This window comes from Atractosteus spatula, chromosome 14, assembly GCF_055471065.1.
Source record: "Atractosteus spatula isolate fAtrSpa1 chromosome 14, fAtrSpa1.hap1, whole genome shotgun sequence".
Lineage (NCBI taxonomy): Eukaryota > Metazoa > Chordata > Actinopteri > Semionotiformes > Lepisosteidae > Atractosteus > Atractosteus spatula.
The window spans coordinates 10,094,916-10,115,886 of record NC_142719.1 but is presented as its reverse complement, the minus strand read 5'-3'; the positions used below and the strand labels follow the sequence as shown (position 1 = coordinate 10,115,886).

General features: G+C 39.9%; 1 protein-coding gene across 4 annotated transcripts in view; it reads right to left on the bottom strand.

The window, feature by feature from the left end:
- Positions 1-20,971, bottom strand: part of yrk (Yes-related kinase) — a 66,125-nt gene that overhangs the window by 8,019 nt on the left and 37,135 nt on the right. For 2 of the 4 annotated variants that reach the window (XM_088932564.1, XM_088932567.1), the window contains exons 3-8: positions 17,171-17,229; positions 9,681-9,938; positions 6,022-6,124; positions 5,351-5,449; positions 4,623-4,726; positions 1,728-1,877 (exon numbers count right to left, since the gene is read on the bottom strand). In XM_088932564.1, coding sequence (XP_088788690.1) covers positions 1,728-1,877; positions 4,623-4,726; positions 5,351-5,449; positions 6,022-6,124; positions 9,681-9,930 — 706 coding nt within the window. In that variant the 5' untranslated portion in view covers positions 9,931-9,938; positions 17,171-17,229. Of the gene's footprint in view, positions 1-1,727; positions 1,878-4,622; positions 4,727-5,350; positions 5,450-6,021; positions 6,125-9,680; positions 9,939-17,170; positions 17,313-20,971 lie in introns of those variants that run through there. The other 2 variants (XM_088932566.1, XM_088932565.1) reach the window with 2 other exon arrangements.

The window sequence follows — 20,971 nt, the reverse complement described above, 5'->3', positions numbered from 1 at the left end:
GAAGACAGAAGAAAGGATACATGTAGTCCAAAGTCAGCCATGGCAATTTGGTGAATAAAATTACTGTTACCAAAGTAAATGTAAAGAGAAAGCACTGCTCCAGAATTGATTATGTTTCTCTCTACAGGCACTGCCACGAGTCCAGCTGTCTTGAGTTCTTTTCACAGAGTTCTTTTCACACATACCTGGCGGCACTGCCCCAGCACACGTCTAGTGACAGAGTGTAAAAGTCCCTCAAAGCTTAGCAGCAGGAAATGCCCTTGCGGGTGAGACTCAAAAACTATAAAGTACTGTACAGCAAGGGGTTTGCTTTAATAACAGAGTGATAAACTGATAAGACCAGCTACGACTGTGCTACCACAACCAGAATGCAAACAACATTAACCCTTGAGTGTGTTAAAGATAATGTGTTGTGAATTTTAATTGAAAAATGCTAATTCGTTTAAATATCTTATTAGGCTTTAGTCTTACAGACACTGATAAAATTTCCATAGAATTTCTCGCAGCAAACCAGCTCCATGAGGCTAGAAAACTGCTAAAAAATTCAACTGTTGCAATGAACCTAAGGATAAAACAAACTTATTAGCACCACGTGGGTTTAATCTTCATATATAGTTTTCAAACTTATTTGACATAGGTTTTTGAGTCTTTCTGAGCTTGTGACCGACACCGCCTTTTGAGATATTCAGCGGAATATTTGTTTCTTGCAGGGCTGCTGTGATATTGGTCCACACCTCTTTGCCCTCTCGTGAGAGCATAAGAAATCCATCTGGCCTTTCTAATCCATCTGGCAGTACTGAACTGAAGGATCATATCTAGCCAAACCAGTCTTGCACCTGGGATTTGAGCCCACATGTTCCAGTTATGAGTTCAGATCCTTAAACACAGTCTGTCACATTCTTGCCCTATTATTTACATATCTGGCTGCCTCTTTGATGTTTTTAGGGTTCTTTGGGATGTTCATCTGAATCCCAAATGAAACAATGCTTCAGCAAAGGTAATTCACCCAAACGGAATACAGTGAAAACACCGAGCTGTATAAATGGGTTCAAATGTAAGTTATTTTGAATAATTTAGTTAATAATAATAATACCACCTTTCTAATACGTCCCTTACATCACAAAAATGATTATCTGTTCACTGTTCCAAAGGCATGGGCTTCCATCAGCGGGGGCTGCGTGATTCAGCAGCTTTGCTTCTTGTCCTTGGAACAGCCTTACATACAACACCGGGAAGGCAGAATCCCCAGATTTTTTCAAATCAAAGTTGGAATCATGTCCTCTTTCCGAATGCGCAACATCTTGCATCTGGAGTGCATTTGAATCATTAGGTGCTTCAATTTCATCTATTGCATTGTAACGGGTTGTATTCAACCTTGTAACTGACTTCCTATCAGAATGCATCAAAGATAAGGACTGAACTGAAATCAGATGGCTCAGGATGTTTCTTCTGACAATTCCACACAGAACAAGAAGGCAATCCAACAGCACAAATAAACCAAAAAATAAAAAAAGAATTGCACACAAAACAAATGAACTTCTCTTCACAGAGAAGGTCTGTACAGCAATAGTGATGCATTATTGAGCGATTACACTACATGACTCATTTACAGCGCATTTGAAGGTTTACGAGAAAACAAGCACCTACAGCGTTTATCAAAGGGACATTTCCGCAGGGGCCACCCCCTCCACAGGCGCACATCCAGAACACAGCACCACCTCTCTTACCTGTGTAGTGCTGCACCAGCTGCTGCACTGTGTCAAACTGCGTCCGCGTGGTGATGTAATAGCCACCGTTGTCCAGCTTCCGGATCTTGTAATGCTTGACGTGATCCCCCTTCATTTCGTCCCAGTCGCGGATGGACAGGGAGTAGGCTCCTGTGGCACGAGAGAGGGAGAGGGAGGAAGCGAGGCAGAGAGTGAGCTAGCGAGGAACAGCGAAGAAGGAGGAAGTGATAAAGGGAAGAGGAGCGAGAAAGGGAAAGATAGAGACACACACACATGCACGTACACACGCACACAGAAAACTGGGGAAAGAAACGAGGGGAAAAAAAGATCTATAACTCCAATGAAAAAGAGAGGGGTGGGAAAAAATCCACAGAGGCTCGCTCAATTACCAAAGGCCAGAGCTGGCCAATTTCCCATCGCAGACATCTCACAGGAGGCAAGGATCAGAGAAAATTCTCTTTAAGCTCCGTTTCTAATCATCTTTATACTTTAATAGCAGCCCGTGATTCATATTCACAATTAAACTATATAAGGTTCTCCTAATTTAAATTGAATTTTTTTGCACTTTTCCTTTGGACTGCAGGTACAATGCTAACTTGTGGTGACACATGTACACCTGTGGATGGTTAAGTAAAGATGCAACCTGATCCATAGGTCTCACTGAGTAGTGGACAGGGCTTTTCTTGGGAGAGCATTGCACCTGTGAAACACAAGGAAACTAGCGGAGAGGACACCGGCCAATTTCTGCTGCTGGGGTGTTTGATTAGAAAGAAAACAGTACTGCAGTCAGTGTCAAAATAAAAGAGAACTGGTTTCCTGGGCTGAGAATGCATGCAAGTTTAGCCATGTCCCAGACTTTAAGCATTATGGGGTCTGATTAGTGTCTGATTACTGTAAAGCATTACATTTCTTGTAGTTTTCAAAGCTCACACCACTAACAGCTGTACGTGGTGCCATTTTTGTCTTGGTTTCAGTACTTCCTCTTTTTTCTTTATTTTTAGATTTGACAATATCTTTTCAGTTCTCAAGGGGAGATTTTGGATGTGGTAACTCCCTTGGTTGGCTTTATACTGTAGAAGTTTTTAACTCGAGGTCACTGTGTCTGGTAGTTGTCACTCCAGCTGAGCTCAATAGCTAATTGATTACTTAACTCATATGCTTGCATTGTTATTGTATTGGTATTGTTGCCAACAACTTGAGCATACTGAGTTTCCCACAGCTCCCAATTAGCGTGCGATTGCGTCCTGTAGGACCAGTGTTGGGAACTACTGCTATATTGCAATAAAGCCGGATTTGGTTCCAAACTGTAGTTGACCACCATGGGGAGGTTTTCAATCGTCATGTCATTTGGATATTGAAATATCATTTCATTGACAACTTGGTCACATCATTTTAACAACAGGGACACACCTGCACAAGAGCATTCCTGAATTTTGCTTTCTGGATGGGAAGGGTTGATTGAACAAGTACAGTTTGTATCATCTCAGCAAGGCACCTCTGGCATGTAATTCGGTTGTCTGATATTTGCTAGGTCCTATTAAGAGTGATTGAACAATTTAAGCTGATTTTAATTGATTGTAACTGAAAGCCTACTCCAAAGATACATACAATGAATATTTTTAGTGGAAGCCAACTTGAACTGAAAAAGGGTACAAAAATGACAACTTCTACCCAGCTAAAAAAACCTTTGAAAGCATGAATATAACTCCATGTAAACCGGGTGTGTGGAGTAGTAAGACAGATATGGGGCTTCCACAAAGCACCTGCTAAGCTATATCGACTTTATACAGACATCCGTGGTCTCACTCCTGGCTTTGCTAATGAAGCACTCTGTGTGTCACCTTGGACACTTCTGTGTCCAAACCTTCGAATGAGATATAAAACCAAGATCTTGTCAGGATTATGTAGAAGTAGCCAAAACACCCCCTACAGGCATCTAAATGTTCACTTTGAGCAAATGGGTATTTGAAATGAATCTTACAAACACCTCTCCTTGACAAATATTGCTTAAAACCTTTTTTAATTCAATCTTTCATTTAACCAGATAAGCCAATTGAAAACAAATTGTAATTTACAATGGCCTGGAGATATAATAATACAGAAGGGCTAGTACTGGAGCTGTAGGAGTGAAGCGCCTTGCACATGAGTACAACAGCAGTGCCTCACATGGAGAAGGAGCCCTAAGGACTACTCAGACAGCTGCTGTCTGCTTTCTCTCTTGCCTTCCCTGAAGCAGCTACCTGTCTTTGTCATAACTACTGAAAATGGAACCCTTAATTGCCCTTATCCAATACCCAATAAGGACTGACTGTTCTACTTGGAGGTCATGATCTTTTTTTCTTGTTTACTTTTGACCTCACTGAGATATCTTCTTTTACTTCACTTTCTGAATGACTCCTCGCCTGCACTTTTGACGCAAAACTGAACACAGGACATCTTGAAAAAACGTTATGAGAACTGAACTGAGACGCTTCATTAAAGTAAGAACTCCACTTCAAAGACACCCATCTCTAGAAACAAATAAGGAAGCAGGATCTCTTGATGTGGTCTGGTAGGAAACCTGATAACCAAACATACTGCATTTACCTTTCCTGTGCTTCTTGTAACAAAACGTTTCAACAGACTTTCAGATACAGTTCAGTGCAAAAAGGTGCTGAACAAATACACAAACAAAAGGCTAACTTAATGTTTCCTCCATGTGCTCAAGTGCAGTACTGTATACTGCAGTTGTCTAGATCCTTGTGCTACTGCCACTAGTGCTCTTGTGCTCTAGAACCCACTTCTCTTGTGCTCTAGACCCCAGTGCTCCATATCCTGAAGTGGTCCACTATGGCTGTTTCTTTTGCCTTGCTAGCCTTTTAAAAGAGGGAAGCCAAGCTGATCACAGAAGGTTACCTTTGGTCGTCTCACTCTCCCGGATCAAGAAAGTACCCCTGGGGTTCCCCGGGCAGAGCAGCTGCCTTTCTGCATCTTTGCGTCCCATCTTCCCGAAATACCACCTGAGGGAAACAGGCAGACGGGGGTCATTTTAGCAAAAAACCTGAGGCAACTTTCAGCTTTGATGTCGGATGTTTTCTTGACATCCTCCCCTATCATGTTTCATCACAGATGCCCCATGTGTCCAAAACACTTGAGCTGAAACTTTCAGTGAAAGACTTATGACCAAACCCACTGCCCTACTGCCAGCAGAAAACCCTAAAGCATATTCTTAGGAACCTCTCTTAAGACTTTGAGAGCTTTCAGTTTTAATATTAGCATCAATGTTAAAGATATAGTCACAAATACATAATTTCTGCAGTTCTTTAGTATTTAGAGGATCATTACTAAGTTAACAAAACTAATAATGAACTACAGACTTTTATATCCCCTGGAGAACCCAAAAGTGCACTTCTGTTCATGCTGAGGCTGAAAACTCCATTTGCTGTAATAAGTGGTAATTGTGATCCACGTCTATATGTGTTTAAATCCACTGCTTATTAAATAATTAGTAGTCTGGGAGGCGTATTTCCTACAATGAGAGGTTGTGAAATGAAAGAAACATGCTTCCCACTTCCCCTGGCTGTGGTGATACACAGGCCTGTCGTGAATGTCTAGCCGAGCCTGTGACAGTGACTAGTACTCACTCTTCAGCCTGTATGGAATCTACAGGGGCCACATAATTACTGGGGATGTAGCCACTGTTGCCTGTGTCCAGAGATCGTGCCTCCCACCAATCCCCTTCCCTGTGGAGAGAGAAGAAACAAAACTTATTGGAAACACACAGAAAACAGCTTAAGTCAGTCTCTAAGATTCACCGTGCAACCAACATTCAGTTACATTCCAACAAAATGGAATTGATAGGCAAATAAATGTTTTCTTACACCTTCATATCATTCATCCTGATATTAAATACTGTATATGTCACATCTCAGTTTGTTCCTCCAGAGTGATTCTTTGCCCTTGCTTGTGTGAATTTTCAAATTCCTATTGTCCCAAAATGCTTCCTGAAATATTTTTATAAATCACAAGTAATAGGAGAGAGCTTGGGGGAAGCATTTCACTGCTGCACCAATGAAAGATCACAGGAAGGGCTTCAGTTTGTAGCACCGAATTCTTTCATCACAATGCTAGCAGAGGAACTCAGGAAGCTGAACAGTAATACATTCATCGTAAAATGAAAAGACAGCATTTGTGAGCTGTATTACCTTAGAGAGGAAGACACAGAATGAGCATAATCAATGTCCTAATTCATGAGTTTCATTGCTAGGGTAATCTGGTTTGTCTGGCACTTGGGGTTAAGACGAACGTTACGCACGTGTTGTTGATGATGTGGAACTTCTCCCCCTTGTGGAAAGTGAGGTCATCTTCAGTGCGAGCGTCGTAGTCGTACAGTGCCACAAACAGGGTCACCCCACCACCTGTAGCGAGACAGAGTGTTACACACTGCTGGACAGCCACTCTTACAAACACACAGCTAGACGTATTGCCACAGCCAATAAATTAGACCTTCCCGATACTTATGCCAACCCAATGTTTTTTCACAAAATTTGATTTTTATTCTTATTTTGTAATATTTAGTGTGTCTTTCTGTTATGAAGCACTTTGAGACATGCTTAAAAAAGAATACAGGACCAAGCACCTTGACCTGATAAGTAGTACAGAACACCACAGTGACCTCGAGACATGGTGGTTAGGAACACTACTAATATTGCACCTGTTGAGCAAACCGATGTCAAACTTCCTATTGAAGTTATACAGTAAATTAAATCTACAAAAACCCTTCTTTATAAAACATTAAAATAAAATATTTGCACACCACGTAGTACTGAAAAATATTTCCACATATTTATGACACATGCAAGGCATTTATTATTTTTCCTAGTATAAGTACAGTAACTATACATATTTGAATGTTTAATTGTTTTACCAGTTTACTAGACACTGAAAAAGTCATGCTCATATTATTTTAACACTTTTTTATTTGTCCTTGCTATAAAATCTTTTAAAAAAAGGCTAGTTATGTTTCCAACGGACATTAGACAAAGTAAACAACTGGATTTAATGAAAACTTTGTATAACTGATGAGTTGAAACTATTTCAAATTGCTTTATGAATGGCTTTGAGCTTTCACCTATTTCTTTCCAGTAAAATCGATTAATGTGGTTAATATTTTGTTTCAGCATTCAGTGACTGATGTACAGTCTTCACTGTGCAGGATCCTTCTTCCCTTATTTTCCTTTCCTACACAACTATTTCAAAAATATTTCAAAGGTGTTGAGGAAATCATAGATGTGCATCCTAAGAGTTAACTTAAATATGAGCTCTAACACAACTGTTAAAAATACTAGAGCTTGAATTCTTTACCTGCTAAGCAATCCTGCCCACTTCTGGTTATGAGTTTTTGCCGCCTTGGGGTTAGCAGAACCTAACAGGTCAACTAAATAAAGAATGCTAAATGAAGAACAAATAAGCTAGCTTGGTTGAAGTTACTGCGTATTTGCCACAGCTTAAAGCGAGTGAGAGAGCTCATAAAACATATATCGCTATATTAACTCATATACGAAAGTTTCATTTTTGCTCAGTCTCCAGCGTGTAATTGTCATGCAACATTGCTTACAGAGTAAGCATGTAGTAAGAATGTAGGTAACGAACATGGCTTTTCCCAGCATTCATTCTGCAATCCCTTCCTCCTCCTCATCCCTGCCCTTGCAGGATCTGTGTGACTCAACAGTCAAACTTGGGGGCTATTCCAATAACCTCAGCCTTATTACCAACCTGTTCTCACTTGACACTGTGTCAAAGTTAAATTTACAGGTCCAATCGCTCCCCTACAATTCTCAAAACTAGGGTTAACCCAAAGCTACTGAACTCTAGCTCATTTGTTCCTGATTTAGAGATGAGCTAAAGAACAATGTCTGTCTGTGGGCCAGGTTGGGACCGTTGTGCTGAATTGCCAGAGAATGTAAGTTGTACACACACTCATATCACATTCAGCTATTCATTATAACAGATGCTCAAAAGACTAAAGCAATTAAAACCTGACATTGCGGCTATGGCCACAAACACAAGCCCTGATAGTGACTATACTAAGCAGTAACCATTTACCTTTGAGGCTACCGACAGATACACAGCAATGAACTCACAGACGCAGATAACTGAGCTTTTCACACAGGCAGGTCTATTTATACACAGTGCTGCAGCAGGCATGTCTGCGTGCTGCTTTTTCATTACCGTTATTGTAGAACATACAATAACGGTAATGAAAAAGCAGCACGCAGACATGCCTGCTCAGAGGTGGTGTTGTCTATATGGTACCTCTGGAGCTTTCTGCAGTTTGTAAATCAACAGACATGGACATTGATCATTGAAAATAGAAAGAAGGTAGGAAAATGTTACATCTGAGATCTGACTGATTTTCAAAGAGGATCTCACATTTACCTGGTGTTGAACCTCATTGCTGCTCAAACATCATTTTTTAATCTGCTCAACAGAAATGTGACTGCACTTATTCACACTAATCTCTTACCTCTGGAGTCCTGCTTTTAATATACACTGCCAGTCAAAACTTGACACTCCACCTGATCAAATCTGATCAAAAAGCAGCTATGACAGAAAAAGATCAGTCTAAACTATTGATGCACATCAAATTTTATTAACCTACTCAGAGAAAGATGCAGAGGATGTTCAACTCACGGACTGTTATCATAATATCCTGTCTTGACAGCGATCACAAATGCACATACTCTGGTGTTCTACCACAGGGCTTCAAATACTACTACCAAAAGACAAAAATAAATCAAAAACAAGTAAAAAAAGTATTTTTGCTAAACATTAATAATGAATATTGTAAACAAATATTTATCATGAAGAAGTTTGAGTAGGTAGCAGCGTCAGTATGGGTAGTCTGCAAAGGAACAGATAAAGGTTTATTGCATGCTGAAAGGAAAAGAAAAGATAACAAACATGGAATAAACCTTTACCTGTCCCTAATGTTTATCATGACTCATAATGTTGTTTTTTCATTTATAATATCTTTCCCTTTTCTTACCAATCAAACATATTTTCCCTAAAACCCCATTCTTGTTTTCCTATAAGATATTATCTCCACTATTCCTTGTTTTTTTCTCTTTTTAATTATTTTCTAATTATTCTGTATAGAGTGTTTTTAAACCTGTCTAAATCCAACATCTCATGTGTACATGTCAGTTAATGTGATAAAAACCACATGTGGCACCATAATATCATGGTACTGCTGTCAGGATTGGACTGGTAGACGTGGATCTGGGGTTTATAAACCCACCTGTGCCTCAGGCAAGACAGGAAAGACAGGAGAAGCAGTGGAAGACAATACTACAGCAAGAGGGCATTGACTGCAGGCCTTGAGGAAGACTCCATGAACATCTCTTCAGCTCTACAGGGGAAAAACGGTAATATTCCCTTCTATAGGCGATGACCCACTAAATATTCTTTTAACATTTTCTGTGTACTCATTTTCCTATAGTCCTCAGAAATTAAATATATCTATATATGCTGACTTGGGTTTCTGGCCTCTCTTTTGAATCTAGACAAGAGAAATTAATTTTAGGAAGGGTGAAGGATCCTTAGGAGTAAAGTATACTAAGCAACATTTTAATTTTATCCTAGATATTTCTCCAACACAATCATACACTTCTTATGCTGTGTGATAGAAACCCCAGAGTATGTCAATCTGAGAAAAAGAAACGGCTCCAGTGCAATACCAACAAAACACATCCTGTTGCATTTCGCTTTCAGAAGGTTAATAGGTTAATATGTATTATGACTACCAGGGTGCACATGTTTAAGCTAACACAGCTGTTTAAGGTAGCTGAAACTGGGATCCCCCAGTGAGAATAATGGTTCTGAAATGAAGGCTTGGCCCAACATGCTACGGAAGAGTGCATTTCCCTGTTTTGAGAAGTCATGACAGCAGATATTAAGAGTGTGAACTCTGACCTGTGATGCCACCGCCCCCTCGGGACTGCAGTGTGGCAGAGGGGTACGACGACAGGGCTCCGAAAGGTGTTGCCGCGGGGACGGTCGTGCTGGAGAAGTTGTTGAAGTCGGGGATTCGGCTGAAGTTGCTCTGCTGGCTCTGATTGGTTGGATCGGGGCCGTAGCGTGGGTTAGAGGCCTGCGGGTTCCCATCAGCCACCACTCCCTGGGCCTTGGAGGAGGCCTTCTCTTTGCAGTGCACACAGCCCATTCTCTACGCTGCACCAGAAGACAACGAGCACAGCACTGAGTCGCCCGCAGAACACCTGACACAATACCGACGCAAAGCCAAAAATCATTTCAGGTGTGCTTTAAAAAACCGTCGACGTTGTTTCCGATCAGATTTATGCCCACACTGAAATGTTCATCCTCACATTGCAATGGTTGAAAATGGTTGGAAAAAAAAAGAATGAAACAAGACGGGCCTTCTGAGTGGTAAAACTGGCTAAATCACTCAAATGCAAGTTGGGATATCTTATCAATGTATTGCCACTTCACCCAAACTACTGTGGCCAGAACTCTTCAAGTAGCAGCACACAATTGACTGAACACAACTGAGGGTCAGGAGGGAATAGTCAACTAGGCTTAGCTCTGAAAACACAGTGAATCTTGTGGCATTACAGATTGACATATGGCTTTATATGTTAAATAACTGTACTATTAACAGTAAATGATGTGCATAAGATATGATACATAATCAGACTTTTATCTGCAGGATGTCGAAAGCTCCTGTTTTAATGCAACATGTCTATTTTACTGCTGTGATCCTCACTCTGCCCAGAGCGCCGTACAGGCTGTCCTCTGCCCAGCTCTCTCACTAACAGTGACCACCTGAAGCTGTTCCATTCTATTGATTTGAACAACTTGCTTTAATTTTTCCTCAGCCCTAATGGGACTTCCTTTTCTTTTTTGTGTTTCAGAGTATCTCTTCATCTCTCAAAGAGCACTAGCTAAAAATATCACGAGCCACACACTGGCTGTTCATTTTTCATGCTTGAAAATATTCACTCTTCTTGCTGCTACAAAGAATCCCATAGATCCAATTCTTTCAGGCTTTACAATTTATGTTTATTTTTTTTTTGTAATGTTTATATGTACTGTTTGTATGTATTTTATGTATGTAAGTCTATGCACATATAAAACACAGCTGTTGGAGGCAAAATAAATTACTGAGAAATCAGACAAAGTATTTTCGTATCAAGTCAGATATCAGCTGCATAAGCAGATAGATATATACAGATCTATGTATAACATATATCTGTATGTACGCAAAAGCTTTTTTACCCTTCTTTTAAAAAACAAATCATATTAAATATGAGACAACGTATCTGCTTCAATGTTTAAAATCACTAAGAAAACAAAATGAGTACAATTACACACAGACTGTAAGCTAATTTTTAATTTTAATTGAAAGAAAGTGCTGTTTCAACCATACTTTCTATATTTCAGTCAACAGCTTTACAGCACATTCTTCAAAGCTGGGACAAGGCCCTCTTTTTTGACAGCTAAACAACTCCCAGATTTCTCTAGTAATGCGTCTGTCAGCACTTCCCCAGCACACAGCCCCAGGATGCTGTGAGAGAGCGCTGCTCCTGCCAGCTATTGTTCTCAGCTCCCTGCACAGGGAGCCCGACTGTTCTGGAGCCCTGGGGTTCTGCTCCATCCCAGCAGCTGTGCTCGAACAGAGAGAGATTTTTACTTCCAGAATGCAGTCAGGGCAGGTGTCTGTGCAGCTTCAGAATGAGACATCAGGAACAGTCTTCGCCGAGCTCAACACTGGTGCCAAAATATGCAGTAATGGATTATCCAGACACCAGTGGCTGTTTTTCTGTACTCTGATAAAAGTATATATTTACCTATTCCTGTACCTATTCACAATAATTTTGTGAAATTCACAAAACAAGACTGCGGCACTCACTGCATTCCATGCATTTTTACTGGGCTTAATGAAAATGGAGTTAACGGTGAGCTGTCATTTCTGGGCCAAGTTTAAATTCTAAGGGCAGACTGCACCAAAGAGCAATAAAATAAACCTGGGCTGCAGCTAATGCTGGGATCCTGTTTAAATAACCAATAGAAGTCTAAACCCCAGTATCAGCTTTCATTTACTATTGTCATTTTGTTTGTACCCCAGCTCTGCCGTTCCCAACTTCACACTATTTTTCTCTTGTTGTTTACTGTAGCTTCAGGCAACACTGCTATGAAACTGAAGAAATTATTTATGCTTTGGAGGTCACGTATTCTGAAGCAAACCTACCAACCTACTGCTGGCCCCAAGCCCTCTACATTGTGACTCGTTGTTTTCTTTTTTATACAAAACAATATCACGACCATCTTGTAGCCTTTTGCTGTGAACTCACAGTTAATCCTCATAGATCTGTCATAGCACAAAAACTGGCCTTTTAGCGTTATGGATAAGTAAGGAGGAACAAATGTTGTTAATGATGAGAATCAACGATAATGACTGATAATGACATCAATGAGATTTGACTGGTAAATGTGATGGATTAGATATTACAATACTTCATATCAGATGCTGCAGTACAGTTTGCCTTGAGGTGCTGTGATCACGCTTTTTAAAACTTTGTTCATTGTGAAGTAAAGATGACAAATGACAAACAATTTCTGCACTCCTACTGGGCCGTATTTATAACAGGTTGTTAAAATGGTAAAATTCACTAGTGCAGGCCTTTACAAAAATTGCTGATGCTTATACTGTACTTGTATTCTAACTCTTCATTGTCAGAAATGTCTAAGACGTTTGTACAGGTGTGTATATAGTTATTGACATCCTTTAGACTTTTACATACAGTTTGTATAATGAATATAAGACATTTCTACTTGTACAGCACATTGTATGTATACATGATTGCAACATTATTTCTATGCCTTTCAAATCCAAAACCTGAAACCAGAATCCCAAACTGAAACCATTGTATCTAGACTTTTTTTAACCTCATTAATATTATAATTAAGAAGCCAGTAATTTGTAAAAACTCCAAGAGAGGACGTCATACTTACACCTGTATTTATATACAATAAATAAATGGTGCAACATGATTTTTATCGCGGATCAAGAGTGATTGTAGATTAAATATATTTATCCTTATATATGATTTAAAGATCATCCTCAGTTAAATTTGGTTTTGTGTCTAAGCCTTACAGGAGAAAATCGGCCTTAAATACAGTCCATTAAAGTGTAACTACTATATGCACTGTGTTCAGGATAATTTAAGGTTAGCCCCAGTTATTACCATGAAGCAGTCCATTTAGCTAACAGCATTAGCATGTACGTGGTCCTACCCTTTCCCTACAGCTCCCTGTGTAAGAGGCCCCAGCCTTCAGCCACCTCTCCTAGTCTCTGACTCAAACTGGCCCCTGGGACACTGACAGAACTGCCCTTCCCTTGGCTCTCCCACCCCCCTGCCTGCCCTGGCCAAAATATACCTCATTTCCCCTTGGAAATCACACCATTCACAGCCCCAGCTCGTAACTAGCAACAACAGCTACAGGAGAGTCAGGGGGGAGGGATTTCTGAGGCCTTGGATTTAGGCTTATAAAACAGTGTGTGCTTCTAGATTAGCATGGGGCAGGTGGGCAGAGAGGCAAGGGTATCACAGCTGAGGGACTTTGAAGGGCTGTGAGGATAACCTGTCAAAATTTCGAAAGGCAGGATGGAATACTCTCTCTCTCTCAAAGAGAGAAGAAAATGTGTTTATTCCTCTTTGAATAATAACGCTAGGCTTCATTCATACAGTGACAAATCAAACCAAGTCCATGAAGACTGACAGTATTTTCAGTTAATGCAGAAGTCATTATTCCTAACGAAAAAAAAATTTTGCTGATGAGGTCTAAACCAAACAATTTAGACCACAGGCTTTACGATAAAAAATACCACAAAGTATAAATAGTTTTGTTCTTTGTTAAAAACGTTGATCAAAATAATTCTCAAGATTCATTATGTAAAAAATACACACAGCTCATGTGAGAATAGCCTGATCAAAACTAAGATCTATATACAGAGACAGAAACAAGGAAATATTAAACTTGCACAATCTTAGGAATCTTCCTCCCATTCATCTCACTATGACGATTACAACAAAAGTGTGATTAGAACAAAACATTGACCCTAGCCCTAGAAAACACATCTAAGATACTGAAACTTTTTAAAGAAACATTCAGAATTCGTCTGTTGGGATTTTTGCTGTGAAAACTTTAATCAGTAAGTCGTATTGTACAAAGAAAATCTTAAGCATAAGCATATTTCTAAGATATGCTTTTTAATAACATACATTTTAAATTTGTTATAATGCTCTTTAAAGGCCAGAGCAAAAATGATTTAGAAAAATGATCTGTAGACCTATGTGTATTAATTAAATATATGGAACAATAAATTATGTTGGATAATTTTCTACGCTGAGTGAATTCTTTCTCAATAGCTGTGCTAAAAACATCTGTGTGGCCAAGGGTAATCTTCCTCTAACATTTCTCTGCTACGCTGTCCTCATTCTGCTTAAATCAGGAGGTTGCAAACCATGGTCTTACCAAGTGATCAATTATATTGATCTTGTAATATGAATAATTTGAACTCTTTCGTTGCTTTCAGTTCCTAAACTTATTGAAGGTTGGCTCTAAGCTGTTGAATTTCAGATCAAACTTAGGATGTTGAACTTTCGTTTTGAAACAAAAACTTGCAAAAGTTCTAATCAAGCGGCTTGTTAGTTCAATGAAGCATTTAATTAAGTCAAGAGCTGTAAAATCTGTAACAAGAAAAACAGCATGTACTGTATGTGGGTCCCCAGGACCAGAGCCCAGAACCACTGGTCTCAAGCTTCTCCAGCTACATTAGGATGACTCTAAATCAGGGGTCTGCAACTGTAGTCCAGGAGAGCTGCTGTCAAACAGGTTTAGCAGGCTAACTTTAAACAAGCACTTTATCCTTTATATTTTATATGTGTTACAATGTGTTGAATTAAGAACTTTAAAAGATTTTTTAACAATAATCTAAAAGGACTAGACATAAATCTAGCCTTCAAGGACATTAATGAAATCTGCTGTCTTTCCTGTATTTAAAATATCTTCCTAACCATGAAACATTGATAGCAAGATGCAAGAATGTCTGTTCTCATTGCAGTTTTTTATGTGTTTGAAGGCTTAGTACACTAAAAACTGACATTGCCTCCTATGCTATCTTGAATGATTAGTACATTTAATACATCTGAATTGAAGCCTTAATTGAGCTAATGAGTTGCTTGATTGGAACATTTGCAAGTTTTATTCTACAGGAGGCTGTCTCTGAACTATTCCATTTTGGGTTTAGAGCTGAAAGCAATCAAACAGTTCAAATAAAAACTATTATAAGTCATTTACAGGTTCAAATGTGTAACATATTTTGGCTGGAACAAAAACCAGCAGGTTTATGGACCTCCAGTAATAGGATTGAGGACTCTGGTATTGACACTGACAGTTCTATGCCAAGGCCTTAAAAAACATAAAGTAATGGTTATCACCAGGCCTCTACAGTACATTTGATAGTATTAAAATGTTTTAACAGCTTTGACAACAAATAAACATGAGAATCCACAGAGCCCCAGCAGCATCATTCTGAAGGGCTTGACAGCCATGGATCATACAGCGGTTCTATTGGGAGTTAAGAAGGGTGGATACTGTACAAGTGACATCAGTTTCAGGACAGGGTCGCTGAGGCCAGGCAGTGATCTGTGAGTGACCTCATTGATTTGGACCAGGCGAATGGAAAGTAGGTGTTGAAATCCAGGCTTGGCTCAGCCTGAAGATCTGAGGACACCATAATTCCTGTAGTCTACTCCATTGCCTCACATGTGACAGAGTGGTGTGTTAGTTGAAGCAGGGCATTGCAAATCGAGGAAACAAAATGCATGCAAAAAGAGCATGAAAACTCATGCTGCCATAACTTAAAAAAACTCTCTTCAACTTCAGTGTTTTTCATGTTATCTTTTTTTAAAGCGTAGCAGAATTTCTAGAAGCACTTCTGTCTTGGCTGTTGACACGGTACAATGTAACCTCAATGTAACTTCTTGCGTGCTGTGTTCCAATCGGCTTAGATTTCTTTGCTTCACTGAAGTAACTTTCTCAATAAGTATAGACACCGTTATACAAACATCTTTGATTTTTTGCAGCACAGGGCTCTTTCACTCAGTATTTTTTCTTTATACAGAATCAGTTCTATGGCAACTTTATACTGAAGTCATTGACACTGTGTCAAGTAATCTGTTTTTTCTGCAGTCCGGAAGGTTTATATGGTAGACTGTCCTTGAACAGCTGCTGATACAGTACAATATAAGCATGTATCCCCTTGTCTGTTGTGTTTCAGTCAGCAGAGCTTTGTGTTACAGGATTTGGGAAAGACCTGCTTCCTCTCTGAGCATCAGTGCAACTGAGGAACCCCTGAGCCTTGCACAGTGAACACCCACACCCCCACTGTGGTATGTGACACTGGCAGGAAAGCCCCTGTAGTGCCCAGCGCCTCCACACTGACCTACTTCTCCTCTACTTGATCTACACTAAAGGACATGCTCGGGGAGTAGTGCTGGGAGCTGTTGGCATGATTGTCTTCATTTATTTCAGAATCAATCGTGCTCTCTTCACTGAAACAACATTCTCAATGAGATATAGACACTGTTATGCAAAATTCTTAAATATTTCGCATTGTTCTGCTCTTTAACTCAGTATTTTTTCCTTATTTATGCAGAGGCAATTAGGGCAATCTTACACTGCAATTTAAGTCAGATTTCTATATGACATAAATAACTGTGTGTGCATTTGCGTCAGTGTACAGAGAGGATGAAGAAATCCATCTCTTTCATATTATGATTCTGTGGTGGCCATTCAAGCACCTTTAGAATACCAGCATAAGCTTGGCTTTCAGATAACTCTTGATTGTATTTGGCATGGTTACCTCAGTGTAGATCAAATTGATCACACTAAGAACAGTCCAGTATTTGGCAAATTACATGTTCTATACACACCAGGCAGGCCAGTAATAATTGGCGGTACTGCAAAATAGCAGGCAAGGGTTATAAAGAAAAAGACCTATACTTTTCATAAACACCTACTTGAAATCATACTATTTTAACAACGGTCTTCTAGTTGTGCTGAAATTGTAAATTGCTACAGAAGAAATAGTAGTAACAATTATAGCCAGTTTGTTTAAAGCCTCATGATAAAGCCCCCGTAGGGATGCCTATTATGTTATTACGAACTGATACAACTACAATCAGTCAGTTCTCCTAACACTTATTTTGACAGTAGGGCACAGCTACAGTATACCTCACAAAGCTCTCTTTTAACATAGCGTTAAAAAAGAGTACACGTTACAAAGAACTGAAATGCTTCCCTTTTTGGAAGTTCTTTTGCGACTGACGCAAGAGGGATCCACTAGGTTATACCACGTCGAAGTAGCCAAGACTTACCAGGTACGCAACTCTTCAGATCACCTGTTCCATAGCACTGCTCTGTTCATCAGCACCTGCTGGAAGACCACAGACACGAGAGGGGGAGCTCAGTGAGGGGCCATTGAACCCTGTGCAGCAGCAGAATCAGCACACCCTGCCTGTCATGCTGAGGGGAGAGAGCTCTCTGCCTCTGGTTCCCTTTTTTCTTCCTGTCGCTCACAGGGGCCGGAAGCACTCTTGCGGCACAAGCACCGTCTCCCTTCCCCAGGGGTTAGGCAACTACTCTTACGGAACACAGAGCTTCAGAACTGCAGGGTGGGGAAAAGATTTGCAACCTAAAATAACACATTACTGGAAAAAATACCAGAACTGCATCCTGTCATAACTGACTGAGCTAAGTTTTTTTTTTAATGCGAGTGTAAATTTCAAAAATTGTTCTTTTGTTACTGAGGAGATTCTATAGAATGGACACTATCATGAACTCCTTGCTGTCAGCTTTTCTCAAGTGCAGTAAGTTTATTTAAACCGACTAGCAAGGTGGACAAAGTCTCTCAAAAGGCTGAGTGACTGAGAGAAGCAAAGTCATTATTTTTGTTTTGTTAAGTGAAGCGAAACCACAGGACTAGCCCTGGAAGTGACTCTAACACACTTGTACTAGTAAACTATCCCCACCCCCTAGTTAAAGCTGGTATTCACTTATAAGAGGGCCAGCTAAGATGGTGACAAGCATGTACTCTGGGGACTGACACCCAGAACTCCGAGATCATTGCTTACGGAGTCCTAACGAATACTCCACATTGCAGGGTGATTACATACAGGTTTCCGAGGACTCAGAGACAGGATCGAATTTTAAAAAGAATGACAATTTTAAATTACACCTTTGCTAAATTGTAAACTCTTGTTTGTATATTTCAGTACAGAAATAATAATAACTCAAACTGATTGTTTTCATTGTACACAGTCAGCAATTCAGTATTCAGTATTATGTGGCTATTTTTTTAAGCAGTCACTGACATCATTATGCAACTATTTCACTTCACTTGTGAACAAATTTTTATTTACTTGAATTTTTTCCAAAAAGAGAACATCCTTCTTCCACACACATAAAGCATTCAGCTCTTGTTACGAACAAATTGTACATAAAACTCAGTTCACACTGACTCTCCTGAACAAATTAGAAGTATCTCTTAATTTCATCTGAGGAACAGAAAATGACCTATCAGAAAGTTTATAAGTTTACTGCACAGTAATTAAGTACAGATATTTATTTCATTGAAGGCACGCTTCTCATTTTACGAATTAATTTTGAGTTCAAGGTCAACGTTAAAATCCTGTCTTATCTCAAGGAGTCCCAACGAATTGGAGAACCAAGCACAGTAGCTCCATAACTCACTGTACCTTTACACTACGATACTGTACATTAGCCACTGTGGGAAAAGAAACTGGCCATGTGTCATTATTCCACCACAACATGTCCACTTTTTCTGGGGCCACACTGCTTAGGGCTTCCAAACCCTTTGGCTCAGAAAATAAAGCCAAGTGACTGGCAGAAAGCAGCAGCTGGCACTTTCAGAGAAGATCTTGTTAACATTGTCACATACCGCCATTTGCATCTCAAAACAGTCACAATTCACATGTTGCAAACATCAACCACAAGCTCACACATTCATTATGAGAAGCCATGAAAGCAGAAGCTGAAAGACATGCAGGATGAGCACTTACACCATTTATCCTTAAAGAGATTTTCAGATGAAAAGAAAATATGTTTGTGAACTTAGGGTCACATTTATACACAATATTAAATACCATAATTTATGCAACAGGATCCCCATAGGTTTAGTTATACCTCCATTTTGAATGATAAACAAATGTATCTGAATTAATTGCATCTCTAATCAACTTTATCCTGATCTTCAGCACTGACTTGCCAATTATACACACTTCTGAAACAGATCCCAGCAGACTAATTCTCTCAATGATAAAAAACAACAAAAATCATTATTGCTCCAACATAACTGGACTAACTGCAATTAAGAGAATTTTCTCCTACATCTGCTTTTCTGCTGACAGAAGTCATGCACCAGAGGTAAATTAAGCAAAGAGCCCCTAAGAGTGCATAAATCACCTAATGGATCTCTTGCAAGTGCTTGGACATCAAGATCTATGATCTCAGCAGCTAAAAGCTATAGCGACTGAGATAAACGTACTTCAGGATACAGCAAATACAACAGAGTAATCTGTAAAGAAAACTAATAGGTGTATGCTCACTCCTGTTTCAAAGCCACCAAATGTATTGGTGTACAATACATTTCCTTATAAAAATACTGTGATTTGTATTAAATTCTTCCCTAGTGTTTGTCCCCTTCCACTGTTGCTATATTTTTATCAGTTGTTGTTAAAAAACACAACATTTTGTTTATATGCAACAGTTACTATATACTGTAACTGAATGGAATCTCATACGATAAAATACTTATTAAATGTTAACTTCAGCTGAAATTAAAGATATTGTTAATGTTTTTTTAATTCAATTTGACCAATATTTGGCAAAGCCTGAAATGCAAAAGTAAGAACTGGGACACTGGTTAATAAAATGCCTCTGAAATTTCCTGTGCTAAAATTTGCCAACAAGATTTCAAAACCTTTGGGCTTTATTTGAAAGTGAGAATCCCGGGTCTCTGCTTCACACAAGGGAAAAAAACTCACTGGCTTGTAAGCTTGTGCATGAAGTTTCATTTCGCATTGGCTGATGTCGCAGAGAGTGACATTCTGTGTAGTTTTTCTAAATACTGCATTCCAGAAAAAAGGTGCCTGGAGGGAAAAACAGCCATACTGAATCGCTCATCTTTAATCAATGATGAGGCCATTGAACGCCTGCCACAAGTTCCAATAAACCCAGAGCTCGACGTACCACCCTGTCTCCAAGAAACTGTAAAGGCCATCAACCAGCTGTCAAACAGCAAAGCGCCGGGCGCTGGTGCCTTCCCTGCCGAAGTGTACAAGTCAAGTGGCATCCTTCATCAAAAGCTAATCGATATCTTCTAATCCATATGGAATCAAGGTATCATACCTCAACATTTTAAGGAAGCCTCCATAGTGCATCTTTACAAGCAGAAAGGCAACTGTCACTCCTGTGATAACCATTATGGCATATTGCTCCTTTCTATAGCTGTTAAGAAACTGGCCCGAGTCATGTTGAACCGCCTCATCCACCGTCTCGAGCAAGATCTTCTCCCCAAGAGTCAATGCGGCTGGTACAGTGGTACAGAAAAAGTGTCAAGAGCAGAACAGGGATTTGTACAACATCTTCGTGGACCTGACTAAGGTTTTCGACACTATCAGTAGGGACGGACTGTGGAAGATAATGGCCAAGTTCAGATGTCCTGACCGGTTCATCACCATTACAAGCCAGTTTCAGGATAGCATGATGGCTCATGCGCTGGATGATGGTGAGACCTCAGAAGCCTTCCCTTTGACAAACAGCGTAAAGCAGGGGTGTGTACTTGCCCCGACACTGTTCAACATGATGTTCTCAGCCATTTTGTCCGATGCTTTTTGCAACAGTGAAGAAGGAATCCACATCAGATACAGGACAGGCGGGAAGCTGTATAACCAACGCTGCCTGCAAGCAGTCACCAAGGTGAAGGAGACAGTCATCAAGGACTTCCTCTTTGCCGAAGACTGCACACTCAATGCCGCCAGCCAGCAGGACAAGCAAGCCAGTATGGACAGGTTCTCTGCAGCATGCGACAACTTCGGTCTCACAATCAGCACAAAAAAGACAGAAGTGATGTACCAGTCCACCCCTGGTAACCCCCA